At 46.3% G+C, this 26,253-nt stretch overlaps 1 protein-coding gene across 4 annotated transcripts in view; it reads left to right on the top strand.

Moving 5' to 3' along the window:
- WDR25 (WD repeat domain 25) overlaps window positions 1-26,253 on the top strand; it is a 173,937-nt gene that overhangs the window by 98,343 nt on the left and 49,341 nt on the right. For all 4 annotated transcript variants that reach the window (XM_064292976.1, XM_064292977.1, XM_064292978.1 and 1 more), the window contains exon 3: window positions 17,811-17,958. In XM_064292976.1, the coding sequence (XP_064149046.1) occupies window positions 17,811-17,958 (148 nt within the window). The remainder of the gene's footprint in view (window positions 1-17,810; window positions 17,959-26,253) is intronic.

Below are 26,253 nucleotides of genomic sequence, written 5' to 3'. Positions count from 1 at the left end.
TGGAGAAACCCCAAGGGTATGGCCCCCAGACACCCTTTCAGCTCAGTAATGAAGTCACTCCTGAGGTTCACCTTACAGCCAAGGATTAGACAGGCTCATAAAACAAAATGAGACTAAAGGGCACACCAGCCCAGTGGCAAGGACTAGAAGGCAGGTAGGGACAGGAAAGCTGGTAATAGTGAACCCAACATTAAGAAGGGAAAGTGTTGACATGTTGTGGGGTTGTTAACCAATGTCATAAAACAATAAGTGTACTAACTGCTTAATGAGAAGCTAGCTTGTTTTGTAAACCTTCATCTAACGTACAATTTAAAAAATCACCTAAAAAAAAATGAAGTAAAAGAAAATAGCCAAAGTAGTTGTAAACATACTTAAGCACACGAAGGAAAATATACTCACAATGCATGAAAAGATAGGAAATCTCAGCAAAGGAATAGAAACTATAAAGAAAAACAAATGGAAATTCTTGAACTGAAAAATATAATATTTGAAATAAAGAATTCACCATTTGGACTCCAAAGCAGAATGGAAGTGACAGAAGAAAGAGCCAGTGAATTTGATGATAGACCAATAGAAATTATTCAACCTGAAAACATATGAAAAAGAATGGGAAAAAAGAGCAGATATCAGGGACCTGTATGGCAATATCAAAAGATCTAATATATGTGTAATTGGAGCCCCAGAAGGAAAGGAAAGAAACAATGGGGAAGAAAAAAAAATTGAATAATGACCGAAAACTTCCCAAATTTGGTGAAATATATACACTTACAGGTAAAAAAAACTCTGCAAACCCCAAGCAGGATAAATACAAAGAAAATTAAACCTGCCCGTGAAACCCCGAACCCACTGCCGTTGAGTCGATTGCAACTCATAGCGACCCCATAGGGCAGAATAGAATTGCCCCATAGAGTTTTCAAGGAGCGCCTGGCGGATTCGAACTGCTGACCTGTTGGTTAGCACCCATAGCACTTAACCACTACGCCACCAGGGTTTCCAACCTAGTCATATCATACTCAAATTGCTATAAACCAAAGAGAAAATCTTGAAAGCAACCAGAGAAAAATGAATATCACATGGAGAAGAATAATGATATGAAATATGACTTCTCATCAGAAATAATGTGGTCCATAAGGCAATGGAATAGCATCTTAAAGTGCTGATAGAAAAATAAAAATATGTCAATCCATGATTCTGTGTCCTACAAGAATGAAGGTGAGATAGACATTTTCAGATAAATGAAAACTAAGAGAATTCAGTGCCAGCAGATGTGCACTACAGAAATGCTAAAGGAAGTTCTTCAGGATGAAGGAAAATGATACCAGATAGGAACTCAGATGTTCAGGAATGAATGAAGACCCCTGAGAATTATAAATATGTGAGAAAATATAAAAGATTATTTTTTCCTTTTAAATAAAAAATACATATGACTATTAAAGCAAAATTATTATATTGCACTGTGGGTTTATAACATATGTAGATGTAATACATATGATGACTGTAGATTAAAGGATGGGGTTGGTGAAAGGATATTTATGGTTGTACACTTCTTACATTTTATATGAATTGGTACAATGTTAGCTAAAAAAGACTGAAATATTAAGGATGTATATTATAACCCCTAGAGCAACCACATTAAAAAATGTTAAGAAATATAGTTAAAAAAATAGATAAATTCAAATGGAATTCTGAAGTAATTCAATTATTCCAAAAGAAAGCATCATGAATTATGGGGAAAGAGGAAGAGAGGAATAATAAAAAATAAAGGAGGGAGAGAGGAATAAAAAAGAGAGGGATAGAGAATAAATAGCAAAACGATAGACATACATCTGACCATATCAATAATTACGTTATATGTAAATAGACTAAACACTACAACTAAAAGAGATTGTCAGAACGGATACAAAATTAAGACTAAACTATATGCTGTCTATAAGAGGTGCACATTAATAAAAAAGACAAATAGGTTAAAAGTAAATAGAATAAAGAGATACCATGCAAATAGTAAGCATCAGAAGACTGGAAGTATTGTAATACTAACCAATAAAATAGACCTCAGACAGAGTATTATCGAAGATAAAAGAGATATTTCATAATGATAAAAGCGTCAATTCATCAGGAAGACATAAGAGTCATGAATGTGTATACATCTAATAACAGAGCTTCAAAATACATAAAATTTTTTCCACAGAATTAGAAGGAGTAAACAAAATTAACATTCTTCTCTAGGCAATTGATAGAACAACTAGACAGATCAGTAAAGATAGAAGATCTGAATGACACTATCAATCGCCTTAATTGACATTTATAGAACAGTACACATAACAACTGTGGATATATGTACTTTTCAAATTCAAATAGTACTTCACTAGGATAGGCGATATAACAAACCTCAATACATTTAAAAGGACTGAAACAATATAGAGCATATTCTCTGATCACGGTGGAATTAAATAGAAATAAGATCTTGAACAGTAAGAAAAAGTCTGAACATTTGGAAGTCAGTCCACACATTTCTAAATAACTTGCAGAGACTTATGCTTTTGTCCAAGATGAAGTAATAGGGACCAGATTTATGCTCCAACCTTAAAGAACTGAAAAATCAGACAGAACGTACAAAACAGTGGCTTCCAGACATTGAATACCAGATAGCATGGGACAGTGACTACTGAGAGAGGTCAAACAAAATGAAGTGAGCCGTATAATTGTACTGCCTGGTGAGAGTTTCCATACTGCAGCGCAGGGAGGAAGAAACCAGATAGAGCCCAATGATCTCCCTGAGTTGAGGAGACAGAGTTGCTGTCTGTCTGGAAGGGCCACGGCAGCTAGAGTTCTCAAGACAGAGAACCAGAGGACAAAGTGCTTCACAGAGAGAGTGAGAGAGACAGCTCCAGAGATGTGCAGGAAGTTTTCTCCAAATATTTAGTGGAGTACTTACGAGAATGTGCATACGAGGAAACTCCTGAAGGTGGGGAGGAACCACCCAAATGGATCAGGGTGAACAATCTCTCTAGCGCAGGGCCAGAATAGCTCATGTTTCTACAAACCAGAGTGCAAAATCCTCATAATTCATATGGCATTTGGTAGAGTACTCAGAAGGGTCATTGCCTCAGTAAAAAAAAAAAAAACTCAGTAGCAGGGTAAAATTAGCCTGAAACTAAATGCTGCTCTCATCCCTCTTAATAAAGCTTAGAAGCTATCCTGAAAAGGAGCAGATTTTTTCCAAGTAATTTAATTGTGCCCCAGAACAAACCTCAAGAGTATTTATAATAAATTAGCCAATAAAGTAAAATTCAGTATGCCTGGCGTCCAAACAAAAGATTACATGATAAGAACCATGATAAGAAGAAATATCAGTCAATAGAAACAGACCCAGAAATGGCACAGATGATAGAATTAGTAATCAAAAACATTAAGCCAATGATTGTAAATATATTGCACATGTTCAAAAAGATAGAGAAAAATATGAGCATGTTAAAGAGAGACATGGGAGATATATATATATATATATATATATATATATATATATATATATATATATATATATATATATATATATATATAAAAGATTCAAACTAAACTTCTAGAAAAAAAAAAAACTTCCAGAGATGGAAAAAAGTCTGAGAGAAAAAATATACTGGCTAGGATTAACAGCAGATTAGATGCTGTAAAAGGTTAGCAAACCTGAAGACATAGCTATAGAAGCTATTCAAAATGAAACAGAGAGAAAAAGAAAAAGCTTTTGGGCAAAAATGAACAGAACATCAGTGAGCTGTGGGACAACTTCAAGTTCACATAATATGTATAAAATTGGAGTCCTCAAAGGAAGGGAGGGCAGAAAAATTATTTAAAGAAATAATACCTGAAAGTATTCTAAATTTGGTGAAGGTCATAAACCCACAGATCCAAGAACTTCAATGAACCCCAAGCACAAGAAACATAAAGAAAAAAGTACACAAAGACACATCACAATGAAATTGTTCATGACCAATTATAAAGAAAAAACCATAAAAGCAGCTGGGGTGAAGGGGAGACATATTACATACAGAGGAACAAAGATAAGAATGACAGCAGACATCTTATTGGCAATAGTACTAGAAGACAGTGGAAAAACATATTTAATGTGCTGAAATAAAACAACGCTGTCAACCTAAAATTTTACACCTAGTGAAATCTATTTTCAAAAGAAGGAAAAATACTTTTTCAGATATTTAAAAGCTGAAGTAATTCATCACTGGTAGATGTGCACTACAAGAAGTGTTAAAGATAGTCCCCGACGCAGAAGAAAGATGCAGAGGTGAATCTCCACAGAGAAATGAAAAGCACCGGAAATGGTTAAGTACGTGGTGTGATGGTTAAGATTGTGTGTCCACTTGGCTCGGCCATGATTCTCAGTGTTTTGGCAGCTGTATAATGTTGTGATCACTTCTCTGTTGAGATTTGATATGTGATCACACCCATGATGGAATGTGTTGTGTGTAGCCAGTCAGTTGAAAGGGAGTTTCCTTTCTGGAAAGGGCTCAGGGGCTTTTTGCTTGTGCTAGATCCTGCGGCTGGCTCCTATTCATCTGACCTCCAGTTCTTGGGACTTGAGCCAGCAGCTTGCCTGTGGTCTTGCCTGATGATCTTGGGATTCATCAATCTTCACAGCCTGTGAGCAAGACCCTGCTCTCTGACCTGCTGCTCTTGGGTTCGCCAGCCCCTGTGGCTATGTGAATCAGGAGAAGCCTCTATCCTGACCCACAGACTTGGGACAGTCCAGCCTCTACAACTGCGTGAGCCATTTCCTTGATTTAAATCTCTCTTTCTATATATATTTGTACACTTTACTGGTTTCGTTTCTCTAGAGCACCCGGCCTAAGACGTGTGGGTAAATGTAAAAGATCTTTTTTTCCCTTATTTTAAAAATCAGTATAAAAGGTAATTACTGCTTAAAGTAAAAATAATAACAATATATTGTGGAGTTTATAAGATAAATATGTGCAAAATGTATGATAGCAATACCACAAAGGCTGGTATGGGAGAAATGGTAGTATATTGTTGTAACATTCTTATAAGGGAAGTGGTATAATATTATTTGACGGTAGACTGTGAAAACTTAAAGATGTAGGCTATAAACCTTAAAGCAACTAATTATAAACAAAACAAAGATTTATGGTTAATAATCTAACAATGGGTGTGTGATGGTTAATGTTATGTGTCAGTTTGCCTAGGCCATGACTCTCGGTATTATGTAATTATCCTCCATTTTGTGATCTGATGTAGGGGGAATTTCCTTGAGGGTATGGCCTGCATCTAATATATATGGATGTTTTGGCAGAGCTTACTCTCTCTCAATCCTACATTCAGTTCGTCATCATCTGACCTCTGCCCCTGGTGACATGAGCCAGCAGCCTGCCACCTGACCTGCCAGTTTTGGGTTCGTCATCCCGTGCAACCATGTGAGTCAGGAGACGCCTCCAGCCTGAGGCCTGATCCACAGATTTGGGACTTCCCAGTCTCCACAACTGTGTGAGCCATTTTCCTTGAAATAAATATCTCTCTATTGATATGTATATGTGCTTCACTGGTTTTGCCCCTCTAGAGAACCCAGCCTAAGACAGGAAGATAAAATGAAATAACAAGACACTTAATCCAAAAGAAGGCAGAAAAACTGGAGGGAGCGAACAAAGAGCAGATGGAATAAATTGAAAGCAAATAGCAAGATTTAAACCCAAGTTGTATCAATAATCACATGAAATGAAAATGACCTAAACACCTCAATTAAAAGATAAAGATTGTTAGGGTTGGATAAGTAGGCAAGACCCAATTATACAATTCATAGAACAGGCAGACTTTAACTATAAAGACACAAAAAGGTTAAATGTAAAAGGATGGGAAAAGAAATACCATGTTAATAGTAATAAAACAAGAAAGCTGAAATGAGTATATTAATATCAGATTTCAGAGCAAAGAATATTAGCAGGGATGAGAGAGTAATTTTATAATGATAAATAGGTCAGTTCATCAAGAGGACATAACATTAGGTGCATAACAGTAAGTACATAAACATTTGGTTCATAAACATTTGTGTACCAAGTAAGAGAGTTTTAAAATACATGAAGCAAAAACTGATAGAACTGAATGAAGAAACAATCAAATCCACAATTATGGTAGGTGATTTCAACACCCCTTTCTCAATGATTGATAGATCAAGTTGATAGGAAATCAGTAAAGATGTAGAAGACTTGAACACTATCACCCCACTTGGCCTTTTCAGAATACTCCACGTAACAAAAGCAGAATACACATTCTTTTCAAGTTCACGTGGAATGTTACCAAGATAGACCATATTCTAGATCATAAAATGAATCTCAGTAAATTTTAAAGGATTCAGTCATTTAAAATATAATTCTTTGACCACAGTGGGATTAAATTAAGCATCCATAACAGAAATATATCTGGAAAATTCCCAAATATTTGGAAACTAAACAATAGACTTCTAAATAACCCATGGATCAAAGAAGAAACTGGCAGGGCAATTAGAAAATATTTTGAAATGAATGCAAATGAAAACACAACATATAAAAATTTGTGGGGCGTGATGATTAAGGTCTGCCTGACCCAAGCCACAGTATTTTTAATTGCCTCATATGCGTTTGAAAGCTGGAAATGAAAAAGGAAGACAGAAAAAGAATTGATGAATTTAAATTGTGGTGTTGGGGAAGAATATTGAATATACCGTGGACTGCTAAAAGAATTAACAAATTGGTTTTAGAAGAAAAACAACCAGAATGCTCCTTAGAAGTGAGGATGGCAAGACGGGGACTCACTGACTTTGGACACATCATCCAGAAAAGACCAGTCACTTGACAAGGACATCATGTCTGGTAAAATAGAGCATCAGTGAAAACAAGGGAAATCCTCAGTGAGGTGGACTGGCACAGTAGCCACAACGATGGACTCATACATCCCAGTGATTATGAAGATGGCACAGGACCAGACAATGTTTCATTCTGTTATACATAAGGTTGCCATGAGTCAGAACCAAGTCTACAGCAACTAACAACAACAACGACAAGATGGAACAGTGGTCGGAGGGTAATTTATAGCACTAAATGGATATATTAGTAAGGAAGAAATTTTCAAATCAATGCTCTCAGCTTCTACCTTCAGGAAAAGAAGAGCAAATGAAACCCAAAGTAAGCAAGAAAAAGGAAATAATGAAGATAAGAAATCATTGAAATGGAAAACAAGAGAGAAAAACCAGTGAAACCAAAAGCTGGTTCTTTGAGACCAACAGAAGTGATAAACTTCTAGCCAGACTCATCGGGAATGAAGGAGAAACCACACAAGTTACAAATACAGCCACACATTGGCTAACTTCCGCAATAAACCTTCTATGAAATAGGACGTTATACGATTTGGTGTTGCGTAAACACCATGTTATATACAGGCAGTACCAGGGTTACACACGCAGCCCCGCCTGCTGGTCCTCCTGCCTAAGGAGCAGGAGCAGCCTGGGCCTGCAAACCCCGCTGCCATCTGCCCACCAGACAAAGCCCCAGAGCTGTATCCACTGGGTACAGGAGGCAGCCTTGCTGGGTGTGCAGCTTCGGGCCGCAGACCAGGGAGGGGCTTCACTGTCAGCTGGACTGGGACTTTGTGAGTGTCTGGGCACAAGGCAGGGGGTACACTGGGCCTGTGAAGAGGTGGCTGCGGAGACCAGGCAAGGAGCGGGTGTGTGGGCGCCCAGAGCGTGGCTAGTGGTCGCGCCCACTCCCTGATCACGTTCAGCTGCCACCACCCAGGGCTGGGAGCCTGCGAGCACACCAGCCCGGCCGGCGCCCCCGCCAGGACCCACAGCAGGAATGGAGGAGTGGTGGCAGGTTCTGCTGTGTCCTGGGAGTGAGTGGCTGCCAGGTGGGTGAATGAAGCCAGGAGGAGGGGAAGGAGGGGGAGGAAGAAGCACTGCAGGGATTGTATGGGATGTGCTCTGGAGCTCTGCTGCTCCTTTCCTCTGGGGGTTCAGGGCCTTTAAAACCATTTTGGGGAATAATAAACAAAAGGAGAGCTGCTTTTCCTTTTAAAAAAAAAAAACCTTATGGGACCGTATGATGTATATGTGGTAACGGGTTGCCCAAACGGACATTATGCGGTGCATAACTGTATTGGGGTTGGGAGAAGTGGTTTATTACAGATCTCGTTTGAACCCACCAGCTGCTCCTTGGGAGAAAGATGTGGCAGTCTGCTTCGGTAAAGATTATAGCCTTGGAAACCTTATGGGGCAGTTCTACTGTGTCCTATAGGATTGCTATGAGTCAAAATTGACATGACGGCACACAACAGCAACATCAGGTATTAAAAGTATATTAAGGTAATATTATGATCAACTTTATGCCAATGAAAGACCCAAACAACAAAAGCTCACTCAAGTGGAAATAGATAACTCAAAAAACTCTGTATCTATTAAACAAATTGAATCCATAGTTAAAAACCTTCCGACAAAGGAAACTCCAGCTCCGAATGGCTTCACCAATGCATTGTACCAAACATTTAAGGAAGAAGTAATATGAATTCTACACAAACTTTTCCAAAAATTGAAGAGGAAGGAACACTTCTCAACTCATTCTGTGAGGCCAATCATTACCCTGATATCAAAACAAGAAAAAAAAAAAAATTGCAAAAGAAGAAAGTCACAGGCCAATATCCCTTATGAACATAGATGCAAAAATTCTTTATAAAAATTTAGCAAATCAAATCCAACTGTATGTATTTGTAATATCATGACCAAGTAGGATTTGTTCCAGATGCAAGATTAACTTAACATTTGAAAATCAGTGTAATTCAACATATTAAAGGACTATAAAAGAAAAACTAGCAATAAAAGAAAAACTATCTCAATAGATACATTAAAAAATTTGATAAAATTCAAAATCCATTTCTGATAAAAACTCAGTAAACTAGAAATAGAAGGGAACTTTCTCAAACTGGTAGGCCATCTACAAAACCTGCTCTAGCATCATACTTAACTGTGCAAAAGACTGATTGCCTTCCTCCTAAGATCAGGAACAAGGCCTCACCATGGAGATTCATTGTTAGGTGCCGTGAAGTCACTTCTGACTGATAGAGACCCTATGAACAACAGAATAAAACACTCCCTGGTCCTGCGCCATCTTCACAATCATTTGTAGGTTTGAGGCCATTGTTGCAGCCCCTGTGTCGGTCCATCTCATTGAGGGTCTTCCTCTTCTTCACTGACCCTTTACTTTACCAAGCATGATGTCCTTCTTCAAGGACTGGTCCCTCCTGATAACATGTCCAAAGTACGTAAGACAAAGTCTTGCCATCCTTGCTCCTAAGGAGCATTCTGGCTGTACTTCCTCCAAGACAGATTTGTTCATTCTTCTGGCAGTCCATGGTATTTTCAATGTTGTTCTCCAACACCGTAATTCAAAGGCATCAATTTTTCTTTGGTCTTCCTCACTCATTCATCGTCCACCTTTCGTATGCATGTGAGGTGATTGAAAATATCATGGCTTGGGTCAGATGCACCTTAGTCCTCAAGGTGACATCTTTGCTTTTTAACAGTTTAAAGAGGTTTTTTGCAGCAGATTTGCCCAATGCAACACGTTTTTTGATTTCTTGACTGCTGCTTCCATGGGCATTAATTGTGGATCCAAGTAAAATGAAATCCTTGACGTCTTCAGTCTAAGTGCAGTATGTCATTTGATTTCTTGACTGCTGTTTCCATGGATGTTGATTGTGGATTCAAGTAAAATTAAATCCTTCACAATGTCAGTATTTTCTGTGTTTATCATGATGTTGCTTATTGGTTCAGTTGTGAGGACTTTTCTTTATGTTGAGGTGTAATCCATATTGAAGGCTGTAGTCTTTGATCTTCATCAGTAAGGGAGTGCTTCAAGTCCTCTTCATTTTTGCAAGCAGGGTTGTGTCATCTGCATATTGCAGGTTGTTAACAAGTCTTCCTTCAATCCTGATGCTGTGTTCTTCCTCATATAGTCTAGCTTCTGGAATTAGTTGCTCAGCATGCAGATTGAATAAGTACAGTGAAAGAATTCAACCCTGCACATACCTTTCCTGATTTTAAACCATGCAGTATCCCTAACGACTGCCTCTTGGTCTATGTACAGGTTCCACACAAGCACAATTAAGTGTTTTGGAATTCTCGTTCTTCACAATGTTATCCATAATATGTTATGATCCACACAGTCGAATGCCTTTGTATAGTCAATAAAACACAGGTGAACATCTTTCTGGAGCCCTGGTGGTGCAGTGGTTGAGTACTCGGCTGCTAACCAAAAGGTCACTGGTTCAGACCCACCAGCCACTCCATGGGAGAAAGATGTGGCAATCTGCTTCTGTAAAGATTTACAGCCTAGGAAATCCTATGGGGCAGTTCTACTCTGTCCTATAGAGTCGCTATGAGTTGGAATTGACTAGACGGCAATGGGTGGGGTAAACATCTTTGGAATCTACATTTGATGTGGTAAAAATCAGGTGAAATTATGCACTACAGATTAGTAAGTAAGCACAAGTAAGCCTGTGTGTACCTTGCTTTTTGATAAATCCATTCCTGTATATGGATCTTTCCAGTTGGTTGGCCAGGTAGCTGTCTTCCAAATTTCTTGGCCTAGATGAGTGAGCACTTCCAGTGTTGTATCTGTTCATTGAAACATCTCAGTTGGTATTCTGTCAATTCCTGGAGCCTTGTTTTTTTTTTTTTTTTGCCAGTGCCTTCAGTGCAGCTTGGACTTCTTCCTTCAGTACCATTGACTATTGATCATATGCTACCTCCTAAAATGGTTGAATGTAGACCAATTCTTTTTGGTACAGTGACTGTATATTCTTTCTATCTTCTTTTGATGCTTCCTATACCATTCACTATCTTGCCCATAGAATTCTTCAATATTGCAACTTGAGGCTTGGATTTTTTTTTTTTTTTCCAGTTCTTCTGGCTTGAGAAATGACACATTCTTCGCTTTTGGTTTTCTAACTCCAGGTCTTTGCACATTTAATTATAATACTTTACTTTGTCTTCCCCAGCCGCCCTTTGAAATCTTCTGTTTGGCTCTTTTACTTCATCATTTCTTCCATTCACTTTAGCTGCTCTGTGTTCAAGAGCAAGTTTTAGAGTCTCCTCTGACATTCATTTTGGTCTTTCTTTTTTTTTTTTAATGATCTTTTGCTTTCTTCATGTATGATGTCCTTGATGTCATCCCACAACTCATATGGTCTTCAGTTATTAGTGTTCCATGTGTCAAATCTACCCTTGAGATGGTCTCTAAATCCACATGGAATGTACTCAAGGTCATACTTTGGCTCTCAAGGATTCGTTTTAATTTTCTTCAGCTTCAACTTGAACTTGCGCATGAGCAACTGATGGTCTGTTCTGCAGTCAGCCCCTGGCCTTGTTCTGACGATACTGAGCTTCTCCATCCTGTCTTTCCACAGATGTAGTCGATTTGATTTCTGTGTGTTCCACCTGGTGAGGTCCATGTGTGTAATCAGTGTTTATATTGTTGAAAAAAGGTATTTCCAATGAATAAGTCGTTGGTCTTGCAAAATTCTATCATGGGATCTCCTGCATTGTTCTAGCCAGTGCAATAAGGCAAAAAAAAGAAAGAAAAAACCTCTGGATAGGAAACCCACTGGTATCGAGTCAATTCCGGCTCATAACGACCCTATAGGACAGGGTGGAACCGCCTGACAGGGTTTCCAAGGCTATAAATCTTTATAGGAGCAGATGGCCACATCTTTCTCCTGAGGAGGAAGTAAAACTGCCTATTTGCATATGACATGATTGTCTGTGTACAAAATTCTACAGACTTTACAAAAAAGCTTCTAGAACTAATAAGCAAGTTTAGCAAATTGCAGAATTCAAAGTCAATATACAAAAATTATTTGTATTTCTACATACTAGAAATGAATAATCTGAAATTAAAATTAAGAGATTCCATTTACAATACCATCAAAATATGAAATAGTTAGGGATAAACTTGACAAAAAAATTTCAAGACCTTTACACTTAAAAACCACAAACCATTGCTTAGAGAAACTAAAAAAGACCGAAATAAATGGAGAGCAATTTTCTGTTCTTGGATGAGAAGACTCAATGTTGTTAAGATGCCTCCCCAGCTGGGTCTGTAGATTGAATGCAGTTCCAGCTCTTGGGTGCACACACCATGAAGGATTCCCAGAGCGTTCTGCAGGCAATAGGCTGTCAGTCCTCCTGTCCCAGATGCCTTCCCTTTGCTGAAAGGTTTGGCACTGGCTGCCCAGATCTGTGCTGAGCTGTGTAAGTATGAGAAGGAGCTCTAGATGTACTTGGTGGGCAAGGAGGGGCTGCCGAGAGGTGGAGGGGAGGCCAGGTGCCAGAGCTGAGCTAGGAGGGTCCCCTGAGGCAGGAGCTAGCAGGGAGGGGCCAAATGGTAGGCAAAGTTTTACCCTGAAGTTTGACAGCCACTATCTCCAGATGGTGGGATTATGGATGACTCTTATTTTCTTCTTTGTGGTTTTCTGTTTGACAAATTTACCCAGCACACTTATTTCCATTTTAATCAGAGAAACAACAATTCCATAGTTGATTCCCACAGGATTTCATTTTCAGCACTTCTATATAGTTTGAATATTTTACAAGGAGATTGTGCTGCTTCTATAATCACAACCGAAAGGCAGGCAGGCAGAAAGAACACTACCTGTGTGTGGGTCAAGCCCTGGGTCATGTTCACAATTTGGGGAGACGCTGAGGAATTCCCGGGTGGGGCCGCGTCTCAGTAACCAAGACAGGGAAGCCACGGTTCTCCCGCGATGGGCAAGTGACTGGGCTGCATTTTCCCTGTCACGTCCTTTCCAAACCTGTGACTTTTTACCGGACACATAGAATGTCTTGTTAATACATCAAGTCATCTTAGAAAATTCGACAGAAGACTTAATGCCTTTATTCCACAAAGACAAAGCAGGAGCTCTAATTAATTTTAAAAATGTGTATACTTCTGGCTGCCATGAGGCTTGGGGGTCGATCTTTACAACCTGACAGTGAGCATTACATTCAGTTAGAGGGCGCGATTAGCAAGGATCCTCCTCTCCTTCACCCTTGGTGGCTCGGGGTGGGGGGGGGGGGCGGGGGCCGATGTCCACACTGGTGGCCACCAGCGCTGTCCAGGCATCGGCCAGGAGGGCCCAGCCTGCAGCTTTCTCTCTTCAGAGACAAGCTACCAAGCAGTTTACTTTTTTTTTTTTAAATAATATTTTATTGTGTTTTTGGTGAAAGTTTACACGACAAATTGGGTTCCCATTTAACAATTTCTATACATAGTGTTCAGTGACATTGGTTACATTTTTCACAATGTGTCAACATTCTCATTATTTCCGTGCTAGTTGTTCCATTTCCATTTCTCAGGCTGTTTACGGATTGATAGGTTTCCTTAAACAGGTTCCCAAGACTGATTCCAACTTCCCACTTTTCTGCTTTTGGCCGTGGTGCTGCAGATTTCTAGTCCTTCCTTTCTTTCCTGTGGTGACCACCCTCATCCTCCTTCTTGTCCTGGTCCTCCTCCTCTTTGTCCTCCTCCTTCTCCCCCTCCCTCTTCCTTCCCCCTCCTCGCCCATCCCACTTCCTTTCTTCTTTTCTATCTCTTCTCTCCTCTCCTCCCTCTGTCTCTTCCTTTTCTCCTCCTCTTTATTAATTTAACATTTTAATTTTAAATTATGATCAATTTTAAACACGCTCAAAGTATAGTTAGCATCTGAGACACCCATGTCCCTAACAGCCAGAGTGATAAAACCTGGGATGTTCTCAGTTCCCACAGTTGCCCAGTCGCTTCTCCTTGGAATGCTCTCTTCTCCTGGCTTCCAGGACACCCCTCTTCTGTGTTTCCTCCCGCCTCACTGGCCTATTCTTCTCAGAATCCTTTTCTGAGTTCTCCTCATCATTCGAATGAGTACTGAGGCCTTGGGCTCAGGCCCCCTCTCTGCCCTGTCCACGCTTACTCCCTCGGGGTTACCCTCCAGCTCATGCCTTACACACTGTCTCTGTGGTAATGACTTTCCTCTCTTCTGAGCCTCACACTCACATCCCAGCTACCTGCTCTAATAGACATTTCAGGCAGGGTCCTTCAGTGCTGAGCCACTTGTCTGCCTCTCCTCCGACTGGCCCTCTCGTAGCCTGAGCCAGCCCAGATAATTGCAGCTCCATCGCTCTTGGTATTCAGGCCAGAAACTTGGGGGCAGCCCTGGATTTTACTCCTGCCCTCATACCCCACCACTAGGTAATCTATCAGAAGTCTTGCTGGTGCCACCTTCCAATGGACCAGTCACTCTGGCTCCATTGCCTCCAACTGGCTCATGTTGTCGCCTCTCTCACCTGGTCACCCTCTCTCACCTGGCCTGTTGCAGGGCCCCTCACTGGTCCCCCTGTGTCTGCCCTCGACCCTGTGCTTTAAGCTTGGTGCCCTGGCTCTCGTGCTGTCTCGGACCTGCAGGACCCTGGCTGGCCTGACTCCTTATTATGTCCAGACTCCACCTCTTACCACTCCTCCACCGTGTTCACCTCTGCAGCCACGCCAGCCTCTGTGCTGCTCCGTGGACGTGCCAGGCCCACTCCTGTTCTGTCTAGGAGGCTCCTCTAGTCCCTGTACAACCCCCTCGCTCACCCCCAGGTCTTCCCTCAAAGGTCACCTGTTCCCTCAAAGGTCACCTCCTAGCCGCCCTAGCTAGCATCCCAGCCCCTTCTCCTGGCTTTATAGCCCCCTCTCCTGCTTACTGTTTGGGATCTCAGTCATTACCACTACCTTATTAAGCGAATGATTTTATGAATAAGAATCAGCACAAAGCTGGTTCCCAGGAGTCGGAGGTAAAGTGTATCTCTACTGTCCAGCTTCTCCATTGTCTCTGTCACCAGCTGTTCTCTTCTGAGCTTGGTGATTCGCTACAATGTCACATAGAACTCAAGACTATAGTTATGGTTATGGGGTTTATTAGGGTAAAGGATACAGCTCAAAGGTAACAGGAGAAGATATAGTAATTCAGAGGCAACATGAAGAGGCACTCAGGGAGGTTTGGAAAGGACTGCAACACAGAGAGCACGTCCCTACCCAGGACGCTGTCCCTTCGGAAGCTCCGTTGGGCCTTCGTGTCCGGGGCTTTTAGCAGCCTGTCCATGTGCTCGCTGTTGGTTACCAGGTGGGCTCCCTCCCAATCAGGTTACTCCACATTAGTACAAGTCCTTAGGCATGGCCAATGCAGCCCAGCTAACCTAAGGGTCTTTTCATAGGGGCTAGGGACAAAGGCCAGCTGCTCAAGGTAAAGTCACTCTTACCCCCACTCTTATATACTGTGTTGTTGTTAGGTGCCGTCCAGTTGGTTTCAACTCATAGCCACCCTATGTACAACAGGATGAAACACTGCCCAGTCCTTCTCCGTCCTCACAATTGTTGTTATGCTTGAGCCCATCGTTGCAGCCGCTGTGTCAATCCATCTCACTGAGGGTCTTCCTCTTTTTCGCTGACCCTCTGCTTTACCAAGCATGATGTCCTTCTTCAGGGACAGATCCCTCCTGATAACATGTCCAAAGTATATGAGATCAACTCTTGCCATTTTTGCTTCTGAGGAACATTCTGACTATATTTCTTCCAAGACAGATTTGTTCGTTCTTTTGGCAGTCCGTGGTATATTCAATATTCTTCTCCATCACCACAATTCGAAGGCGTCAACTCTTCTTTGGTCTTCCTTATTCATCATCCAGCTTTTGCGTGCATATAAAGCAGTTGAAAACACCACGGCTTAGGTCAGATGCCCCTTAGTCTTTAAGGTGTCATCTTTGTTTTTTAACCCTTTAAAGAAGTCTTTTGCAGTGATTTGCCCAATGCAATGCGTCCTTTGATTTCTTGACTGCTGCTTCCATGGATGTTGATTGTGGATCTAAGTAAAATGAAATCCTTGACAACTTCAATCTTTTCTCCATTTATCATGATGTTGCTTATTGGTCCAGTTGTGAGGATTTCATTTTCTTTGAGATGTTATCCATACTATATTATAGGTGTAATCCATTATGTCCTATAAACCAAAAAAAAAAACCCAAACCCATTGCTGTCGAGTTGATTCCGACTCACAGCAACCTTATAGGACAGAGTAGAACTGCCCCCATAGAGTTTCCAAGGAGTGCCTGGTGGATTCGAACTGCTGACCTTTTGGTTACCAGCCGTAGCACTTAACCACGATGCCACCAGGGTTTCCTTATGTCCTATAGATTCTGCTTATTCATTTGCTCTGTGTCTGCCTCCCCCACTAGAACATGAACTGTGAAGGCAGGGAGTTTGGTCTTTTTTTTTTTTTTTTTTAACTGATGAACAATGCCGGGCTAATAGCAGTTGCTCAGGAAATGTTTGTTGAAGGAATGAGTGAATGAATGGGTTTAATAGGTGGGGACATTTGGGCATATTCACTTCAGAGCATTCTCTCTCTCTCCCGGTCTCTGTTTGCCTCTCTCTCTGGCTTTAAAAGAAATACAGTGTAGCTTGAAACCAATGCCATGGAACACTTTGCATTGAAACTATGGAATGGGGGACTCATTCGCTCTGTAAACTTTCGCCTAATGTACAATAAAAAGCATACCCTTGGTGGCTTCCTCCCCGGCCCGGCCCTCTCTCTTGGCCCTCTCTCTTGGCCCTCTCTCTTCGTTCCCACAGGCGTGTTTTATATCCTCGCTGCAAACGCGCGCGCATCCACAAACAAGATACGGCTTTGTTCTCCATGTGTTTAAAGCTTAAGTGGCGTCCTACTGCGTATTTGCAGCTTGTCTTGTGTGCTTAATGTTAATTTTTACTGTTTGAGCATGTTAACCCCATAGATCTAGTTCATTCATCCTATTTTACTATTAAAGTTGAGCTCGTGAATAGCTTTAAAAAGCCCAGAGTACTACAAAGCTTACAGTGACAAGCAGCGCTTCCCTGCCCTAGGCTTCCCTACTGTGAATTCCCATCCACTTTGAAGTTTCTTTGCCTTCTCCTGGTTAATCTCCTGAGCCGCCTGAGGGTAGACCGGAGTGTGTCTCCTTCATGTAGTGGTATGAGGGCCGGGGTCTAGCCCTGCTGAGCACCAGCTGTTGGACTCCGTGCTCAGGCCTTCTCCCCAGTGGTGTGGTGGTCAGGCGGAGTGTCCTGGGGGAGCTGGTGATAAGCCGAAGGCAGCCCCCTCACCCACACAGCTTGTTCTTCCCGTTTCCTGTTGTCCTGGCTCGCCGAGTGTACAGTTCTATTTTTAAGGCTTAAAAAACGCTTTCCGGAGTTCATTGAGTTTGCATAGGGCTTTCTCCCATGAGCCTCACTGCCATGGAAAGAGGCCAAGGCGGGAACCAGGGACAGGGCCTTCACTCCAGGGAGGACTTCTCTGCTGTGAACTCGGGCAGCAGGCCTAAGGTGTACCCTGTGGATGGTGTCCACAAAGGGCCCGAAATGCCTTCTTGGAGGACAGTGTGGGGGCTGAGGAGAGACTGGAATAGAACCCTAGGTGGTGACAGCAGGCTCCCCGGGGGTGAGGAGGCAGGGTGCAGACACAGGGGCGATAGGTGAGCGTCAGGACCCAGAACGTGCTGTTTCTCCTGCACCCCAGAAAGATTTTAGGAACAAGCTCCCCTCAGCTGGCCAGCCCACGACCTAGCATTTCTACGAGGAAAAGTCTCACCTGTAGATACGGTCTTGATTGTCAAACAGTGGAAACCTAGCTCCACTCTGAGGCTGTTTCCTGGGCGGGGCGGCGCTGAGCCAGGGATCTGGCCCTTGGTGACATGGGCTGTCTCTATGTTTGCCTTGTAGGTGTGGGACGCTGTGGACCTGGGCCGCTGCCTGCAGACCTATGCCCTGCACACAGAGGCAGTGCGGGCCGCCCGCTGGTCTCCGTGCGGCCAGCGCATCCTCAGCGGTGGCTTTGACTTCGCCTTGCACCTGACGGACCTCGAAACAGGTGTGCTTTTCTGTGTCATTACCCAGAGGCCCCTGCCCCCAGAGCCTGCGGCCGGGGTCGGACCTGCAGGGAAGCTGTCTGCTGGGCCCGCGCCCCAAGCTGCCAGAAGCCTAGGATGGACTGCTGACCCTGCCTGGGGAGTGGTCCTCCAGGGCATCTGCCTGTTGGCACTGTGGCACATCACAGAGGGTGTGAGCGGGCTCTGCCAGCCCCCCGCTGAGTACGGAGCCCCAAGGTTGTCTCAGCCTCAAGCTGTGGGGCTGGGTAAACAGGTAGCTTTTTAATCAACTTCTGACATGTAATTTGTAGTGAACTAGATTTAACTTTATCTGTGTGTCCTTTGGTCGGAATCGGTTTAGAGTTCCTGTCAATTCATGGCAGTTGAAAGGCTGTGAGGAAAGTCTGGAGACAAATTCTGCTCTGGCGCCCACACTGCAGGCACCTGGGGAAGACAGAGTGGTGTGGAGAAATCCTAAGGGGGCGCTTGACAAGCGGGCAGGAAGGAGAGAGGCGTCAGGGCAGGGGACGTTCCGTGCTGAGCCTCCTGTGTGACAGGCGCTGTCCCGCGTGCAGGTCACAGGTAGGCACACAGCCAGGGAGTGGCTGAGCTGGGGCTCAAACCCAGGCCCCCTGATTCTCAGCCCTGGGCTCTGCTCACCCCCACTGTCTTCTGTGCCTCAGGGCTCCTCCTCGGTCATTTTTCTGTGGGCGCCATTGCCAGGAGGCCTGCAGCAGGGCCCAGTGCTTCCCTTGAGCCCTCTGTGCCCCCTGCCCATCCGGGCCCAGAGGTGGTGGTGCTGGAGCCTGCATCTCTCCCAGGGGCCAGCAGGAAGGAGATGAGATTCCAGGTCCCACCTGTACTGCTTGGCCCTGGCACTCTGAGGAGGCACGGAGGGGACTGAGTGGTTTGGGGACACAGGTGGTGGGGGGGCTAGTTTCCCACCTCGACTGTCCTGCTCTCCCTCCAGGCCACAGGAGGCAGCCTCACAGCTCCTGAGACGGAGCTCTGTTATCTCTCAGTATGGGTGGTTATGTCACCGGCCTCTGGTCGTGGGGCCTGCTGGGAGCTGGCACTGTGCCACTGGCTGTGCACACCGCAGACATGTCTGTCCCCACGGCAGCCTGTGGCAGTGCTACTTCTCCCCCTGTTTGGCAGATGAGGAGGCGGAGGCTCCTTGCTCGGGGTCCTGCAGCAGCGCACCGTGGAGCGGTGACGTGGGGCCTGGTGTGTGGCTGCAGGGCCCACGTGCCCCCAATGCCGGGGGTATGGCACGTTTCTTCCCCACTGGCTTCATTGATCTTCTCAACACCCATGAGCTCTGCAGGAAAAACGAGGGAGCCAGGCTCAGGGAGTGTGGTGCCATTTGATGACAGCGAGATGGTTGGCGGTGATGGCAGCTACTCTGATGACTGAGAGCTAGGTGTGCTAGGTGTGCCTCTGCACACAGCCTCTCGTCCAGGCCCTACACACCCTGCAGCCTCACCTCCCACCCAGGCTCCGCACGCCCTGAGGCCTCACCTCCTGCCCAGGTCCCACACGCCCTGCAGCTTCACCTCCGTCCAGGCCCCATGCACCCTGCAGCCTCTTGTCCCGGCTCCACATGCCCTCTGAGGTGGGTTCTGCCAGTACTCCTGATTCACACATGGCTCTGGTAACCAACCAGGGTCCACCCTAAGTTGGCTGGGCCCCACACACCCTCCCAAGTGGGTTCTGTTAGTACCCGCAATTCACACCCTTGGGGCATGGCCCAGTAACCGGCAAGGCTCCAAAGCCGGCTGCCTGATCGCTGCACTCTACTGCTCGTGTGTCCAGTGAACGATGCTTGGTGTCAGGGATGCAGAGGTAGACAAGACCCAGTGTCCTGGAGAAGCTTATGTCGGCTGGAGAGACAGACATGCAGAGGGAATTCCAGACGTTGTAATGTGGTGATGGAGCAAGATAAGGACTGTGAGAATAGCTTGTGGGCAGCTCCCACGATGGGGCGTGTTGCCCACCCTGTTCCTCACTGTGGGGCCACTTCAGTGCACACAGGCACTGCTCGCCTGCCCATGGAGTGAAGAAGTGACACATGTTCACACCTGTGCCTTCCAGGCTTCGGGTGCGGGCAGTATTGTCAGTTCATCAAATACAAACTCATCTGATAACATTACTGGATTCATAGTGGCCTTCTGTCACCTGTCTTCTCAGTCACCAGATATTAAACCAACGAATGCTGTGAGTGCAAGCATGTGTGTATAAGTGTGTCTGAGTGTGCGTGTGTGTGTGTGTATATGTGAGCATGTATATGAGTGTATGTGTGTGAGTGAATCTATATGTGGGTGTGTGGGTGTGTACATGAGCGTGTATGTGTATGTGTGCCTGTATGTGTGTGTGAGTGGATGTGTATATATGTGTGAGCATGGGTGGGACTGAGTGTGAGTGGATGTGGGTGCGAATGTGACTGGGGGTGTGGGTATGTGTGTGTGAGACTGCATGGGAGTGTGTGGGTGTGAGGGTGAGTGCAAGTATCCGCATGTGAGGGGGTGTGTGTGTGTGTGACTGAGTGTAAGTATATATGTGTGTGAGTGTGTGTGAGAATGTGATTGTGAGGCTGAGTGTGTATGTGAGACAGTGTGAGGGTGTGAGAGTGAGTATGAGTGGGTTTGCGAGAGTATGTGTGTGATTGTGAGGGTGTGAGACTAAGTGTGAGTGTGAGCGTGAGACGGAGTATGTGTGTGAGTGGGTGTGCGAGTGTGTGGGTCTGAAATTTTCCGACATCCTGGGTGCCGAGTGACTGCTGCTGCAGCAGGTGGCAGTAGGGGGCCACTGCTGAGCGGGAGGAAGCAGGCAGGCGCGGCCGATTTGGGCTCTGGGCTGGTCTGTGGTAGCTGTGGTGGAGGAAGGGTTGGAGTTGGGGAAACTGGCACCTGGAGGGGACGAGGCCAGGACAAGGAGCTAGGAGAGATGGGGTGGGCAGCTTGCCTGGTCTCTTGGTGGGCTGTGGCTGGGGGGCAGCTTGTCCTCTGCTATGGGGTGTTGGGTGGTATGGATGGCCAGCCAGCACCTGCCCCCAGGGCTTTGCCCCCCAGCTAGGGGTTGACTGAGGATGTTTTCCTGCTGGGAGTGGTGTGCACCACCTGATTCCCCTGCCTACTGCCCAGTTTCCTTCATTCAGCAGTTACTTATTGAGCACCAACTGTGTACAGGGCCTGGTGCCGGGCATCCTTTGCCCCCAGGGGGCTTGGACCTCACTCTCAGAGGAGCCCTCTCTGCCCGCAGGTGGGGCTTCTCCTTCCAGAGATGGTATTGGTTTCCTTGTCTGTCTCCCTGGCAAGTGTGGGGGCTCCTTGAGGGTGGTCCTGTCCCGGTGGCCTTTGTGTGTCCGTCACCTGGCCAGGCCCGGCTTGGAGCTGTGTATGGAACACGACAGAGCAGAGCTGGACACTGCCATCTCTCCTACCCAGTGAAACGAAACCCACCAGGGGCTGTGGTGGGAGAAGCCCTACTCTGTCCCCACCTTACCGGCTTGTCTAGCCCAGGACGTGGGGGCTCCCCGGGTCCCAGCCCAGGACATGGGGGCACCCCAGGTCTCAGCCCAGGACATGGGCCTCCCCAGGTCCCAGCTCAGGCCTTTGTGGGCCCTCTCTCTCACCAGGGTCGGGTGGGCGTGGGCAGCCCCCCGTTTCCGGCTGCTTCGACTGATATGGTCCTTCCTCTTCACCGAGTCTGATCTTCCCTCTACTTGATCTGCCTTTTCCGCCCTTGGTGATTGGGCTTTTTCATTTCAATCTAATTAGAACTCCCTGCCAGCAGCAGGCAGTGCGGGCGTCCTCGCAGCTCAGGGGATTAGTCACTCGGTGCCCATCACCGTTAATGGGGACTGGGCGCCAAGGCCATTTATCCTGGCGTCCTCAATCAATACCGTTAAAAATCTGAGGATTCTAAAACGTCAATACACAGCCTGAAATATGGAGGGCCAGCCACATTTTATCTCATTAATTTATAGTTCTGACGGGCTGTTGGCTTATAGAACAGCCATGAATCAACACTTAAGTAAAATCTGCTTGCAGATTAATTATTTTTGGGGCTCCTGTTTCAGCCTGTAATCTTCCTAACAAAACTTCCCTGGTGTGTTAGGCCGAGGCGGCCTCAGGGACTGTGCTGGCTGTGGCACCTGCTTTGTGAGTCAGCCACCCAGCAGACCAAATCAGTCACCTCAAAATCCCCCAGCCTGAGTCATTCTAAGCAGTACTGGTAGCGTTTCTCCAGATTCCAGCCCCGGTCAGGGGCCCTGCCCAACAGTGGTCTGGCCATCCTGTCCCCTCTGCAGGGGTTGGAGACCTCTGTGCCCTGGAGCCCTGGCCGGCAGAGTACTCTGTCCCCTTCTTCTCCCACAGGCAGAGCTCGAGGTCTCTGTGAGCACCCACATAGTTCTGGCCCCTGGGGGAGATGGAGGAGTGGGGGTGGAGCCGGGTGCAGGGCAGGCTCCCCGCCTACCTCACCAGGTGGTCTTGGGTGAGCCCCTCACCTCTGTCCCACCTCCTTGAGGGGGGCTGCAGTGCCTGACTGGGGTGTTGAGGGGGCAGCTGAGGCGTGCATGTCCAGGCCCCTGCAGAGTTCCTGGCACCTGGTAGGTCCTCAGCAAAGACCCCTTCCCCCTCACTGCCCAACCTTAATCCAACAGAGTTGTCAAAGCGGCCCTGGGTGCTAGGCTGCTTCTCCACATGGAGCGGCTCCGGGGGTCAGTTCCTGGAGCCCCTGGTGGTCCCCAGCATGCCTAGCAGCGTGGCCCTGGGTCTTATGTGCAGGATTGGGGTAGACCATGAGGAGGACTTGGCCGTGAGCTTCTCCTCCATGTCTGCTTCTCCAGGGCACAGGGGCCTGTGGGGGGGAGGGGCGTCACAGCCTCTGGTGACAGAATGGCCAGTGCCTTGACTTGGGGGGTATGCATACCTCCCCACTTTCTGCTGTCCTTCCTGACCCTCTCTCCACAGCTCCAGGTTTGTTGCCAGGGCATGTTGCTGGCCCTTTTTACCCAGACAGCCCATGGCCCGCAGCGGTGCTATCCTCAGCCCTGCCAGCCCCTCCTGGCCCTGGGATGCCCCTGTGCCCTTGGTAGGGGTCTCAGTGCCTGGGAGTACATTGCCAGCAGAGACTCGGCCCACGACTGGCCGTCCCCCTCCTTTCCTAAGATGTGATTTCTTCTCTCACGACGGGGGCCCACGTCATGGAGCTACCGTAGGGGAGTCACTGGGGCCAGGCCCTGGGCTGTGTCCTGCTCCAGCACCCACCTGTCTGCCATGGTGACATGAATGAATGTATGCTTGACCTGTGCTGTATGTTACATGGTTGTCTCCACACTCTCCTGCCCATTTCATTGACCGAGAAACTGAGGCCTGGAGTGTTTGGTGACTTATGCTAGGCTACACAGCAAGTGGCCACTGAGCTGTCATTCAGACTCTGGCCTGAGTGGTACACAGAAGCCTTCGAGCCTCGCCCCCCGCCCTGCCCCCCCGCAATACCTGCGTCCCAGCTGTGGACAGTTTGCTCAGCCTAGGTGACTCCTGGAGAGCCTGCTGGCTCTCAGCAGCTGCTGACCACCCGCAGGGAGAGCCTGGGGCCTGGGGAGGGTGGCCCAGCTGTGCCTCCTGAGCCCTCTGAAGGATGCTTCTCGGCTGTTGAGAGCTGCTGCTCTGGCGGGAAGGTGTTAGCCCTGCAATCTCAGACCACTTGGCATAAGAAGGGCAAGAAGGGCTCAAATTAAACCTTGGTGGAGTGTACCAGGGGCTCATGGGGCTTCTGAGAAGGGGCTGGAGAAGGCTTCTTATGTGGCTTGAAAACCTTTAAAGTGGCACGGCTCTCCTGCCTCTGGGGAGGTGCCTGCAGGGTACATGGGCTTCCCCAGCTAGGCTTTCAGGCATCTGGCACCTGAGAGAGACTCACCCAGGTGTCCTTCGGGGACAGGAGGGGAGAGGAGGGCAGACAGAGCAGGTGTGGGCTGGGCTGCTGGCTGGTGGGCACACAGATGGGGCTCCTGCGGGGCAGGTACTGTGTCTTCCTTCTCCGTTAGGCCTAGGGGTACTTGCCATTTGACAGGTCCAGAAGTGGAAGCTCAGGGATCCTGTGGTCCAGTCAAGGTCTGAGCTGCCCCTCCCATGCCTCGTTGTCTCAGGAACAGCTGTGCCAAACCCCCTCCCCCACATGGATACAAATGGGCCCCCCAGCCCTGCAGACGCCTCCCCTGCTCTAGGGTTTCTTTTCTCTTTAATCTATGACAGCACTTCCTCCTCAGCTCTTTGGACACTCCTTCACAGTCTCTGCTGTTGGATCCTCTTTTCAGCGGGCGGGTTTTCAGGGCCACATCCTCTTCGGGCCTACTTCCTTTTCCCATCGCACCCAGGTCCTTTCTCCTGCACTCTCACCCTCGGAAAAGTTTTCTCTCCTGTGTCACTCTCATTGTCTCCCTCTCTTCCCATTCAGCTGTGGAGTGGGAAGCTTACCCTAGTTATGGATATTAAATCAGTTGTTAACTTCATTAGCAGACCCTGGCAGCCACCTTCCCCAGCACTTGAAGAAGTACCTGGAGGTCCTTTCCACATTTCCACAGATGTGACTGCTGTCTCGTCCCCCGCCTCAGATTACGCTCCTGACAGATCTCTGGAGAAATCAGAGATGGTTCTTAGTAGCCAGTGCTGTTTTCCTTCAGGGCCGCCATGGTGGCGGCGGCCATGTTGTCTCTGTGTGCTTGTGTGTTCTTAATTGCAATGCCGTTACCGTCTGCTCCCTTCTGAGTTAAGGTGGACTTTGCTGGGTGACTCTGGAGCCCAAACACTGTTTGGGCCCAAATGGCATGTTTGCTGGTGGGATGGCGATCTCTGAGCCCCGGGAAACCCGTTTACAAGCGACCTGTTGGGACACACCTTCTTGCAAGTTGAAAATTTCTTTTTTCTTTCTTTTTTTCAGTTTTGGAAAATTCCAACACACAAAAAGGAGAGAGAATAGCATAATGAATCCCCATGTACCCATCACTCAGCTTCAACAATCGCCAAACACATGGCCAGGCTTGGTTCCCCTGCACCCCACCCACTTCCCTTCCTCCCCTGGATTACTTAGAAAAGCAGATTAATTTTTAAAGATATTTTAACTTCCTAAATTGATAGGTCTCATGCATACCTGCTGTTATGGATTGTGTTGTGTCCCCCTGAAATGTGTGTCAACTTGGCTAGGCCATGATTCCCAGTCTCCTGTGATTGTCCGCCATTTTGTCATCTGTTGTGATTTTCCCGTGTGTTGTAAATCCTACCTCTATGATGTTAATGAGGCGGGATTAGAGGAAGTTACGTTAATGAGGCAGGACTCCATCTACAGGATTAGATTGTGTTTTGAGTCAGTTTCTTTTTTTTTTTATGGTATTTTAGATGAAGGTTTACAGAACAAACTAGTTTCTCATTAAAGAATTAGTACACATATTGTTTTATGACATTGGTTAACAACCCCAGGACATGTCAACACTCTCCCTTCTCAATCTTGGGTTCCCTATTACCAGCTTTCCTGTCCCCTCCTGCTTTCTAGTCCTTGCCCCTGGGCTGTTGTGCCCCTTTAGTCTTATTTTGTTTTATGGGCCTGTCCAATCTTTGGGTGAAGGGTGAACCTCAGGAGTAATTTCATTACTGAGCTGAAGGGGTGTCTGGCGGCCATCTTCTCAGGGTTTCTCCAGTCTCTGTCAGGCCAGCAAGTTTGGTCTTTCTTTTGGAGTTAGAATTTTGTTCTACATTTTTCTCCAGCTCTGTCCGGGACCTTCTCTTGTGATCCCTGTCAGAGCAGGCAGTGGTGTTATCCGGGCACTATCTAGTTGTACTGGACTCAGGCTTGTGGAGGCCATGGTAGATACATGGTCCATTAGTCCTTTGGACTAATCTTTCCCTTGTATCTTTAGTTTTCCTCATTCTTCCTTGCTCCCGAAGGGATGAGACCAGTGGAGCATCCTAGATTGCCGCTCACAGGCTTTTAAGACCCCAGACGCTACTCACCAACGTAGAATGTAGAACATTTTCTTTATGAACTATGTTATGCAAGTTGAGCTAGATGTTCCCCGAGACCATGGACCCCACAGCGCTCAGCCCAGCAATTCTGTCCCTCAGGGAGTTTGGATGTGTCTGTGGAGCTTCCATGATTGTGCTTTGTATAAGTTGTGCTGGCTTCCTGAGTACTGTGTACTATCTTACCCTTCATCAAAGTTACTGCTTATCTATTGTCTATTTAGTGTTTTTCCATCCCCACCCCTCCCCTCCCTCAGTGTTTCTTTTTGTGTGTAA

This window comes from Loxodonta africana, chromosome 10 (genome assembly GCF_030014295.1).
Source record: "Loxodonta africana isolate mLoxAfr1 chromosome 10, mLoxAfr1.hap2, whole genome shotgun sequence".
In the NCBI taxonomy this organism is placed as follows: domain Eukaryota; kingdom Metazoa; phylum Chordata; class Mammalia; order Proboscidea; family Elephantidae; genus Loxodonta; species Loxodonta africana.
Note: the sequence above shows the minus strand (reverse complement) of the source record. Positions and strands in the feature narration are given on the sequence as shown.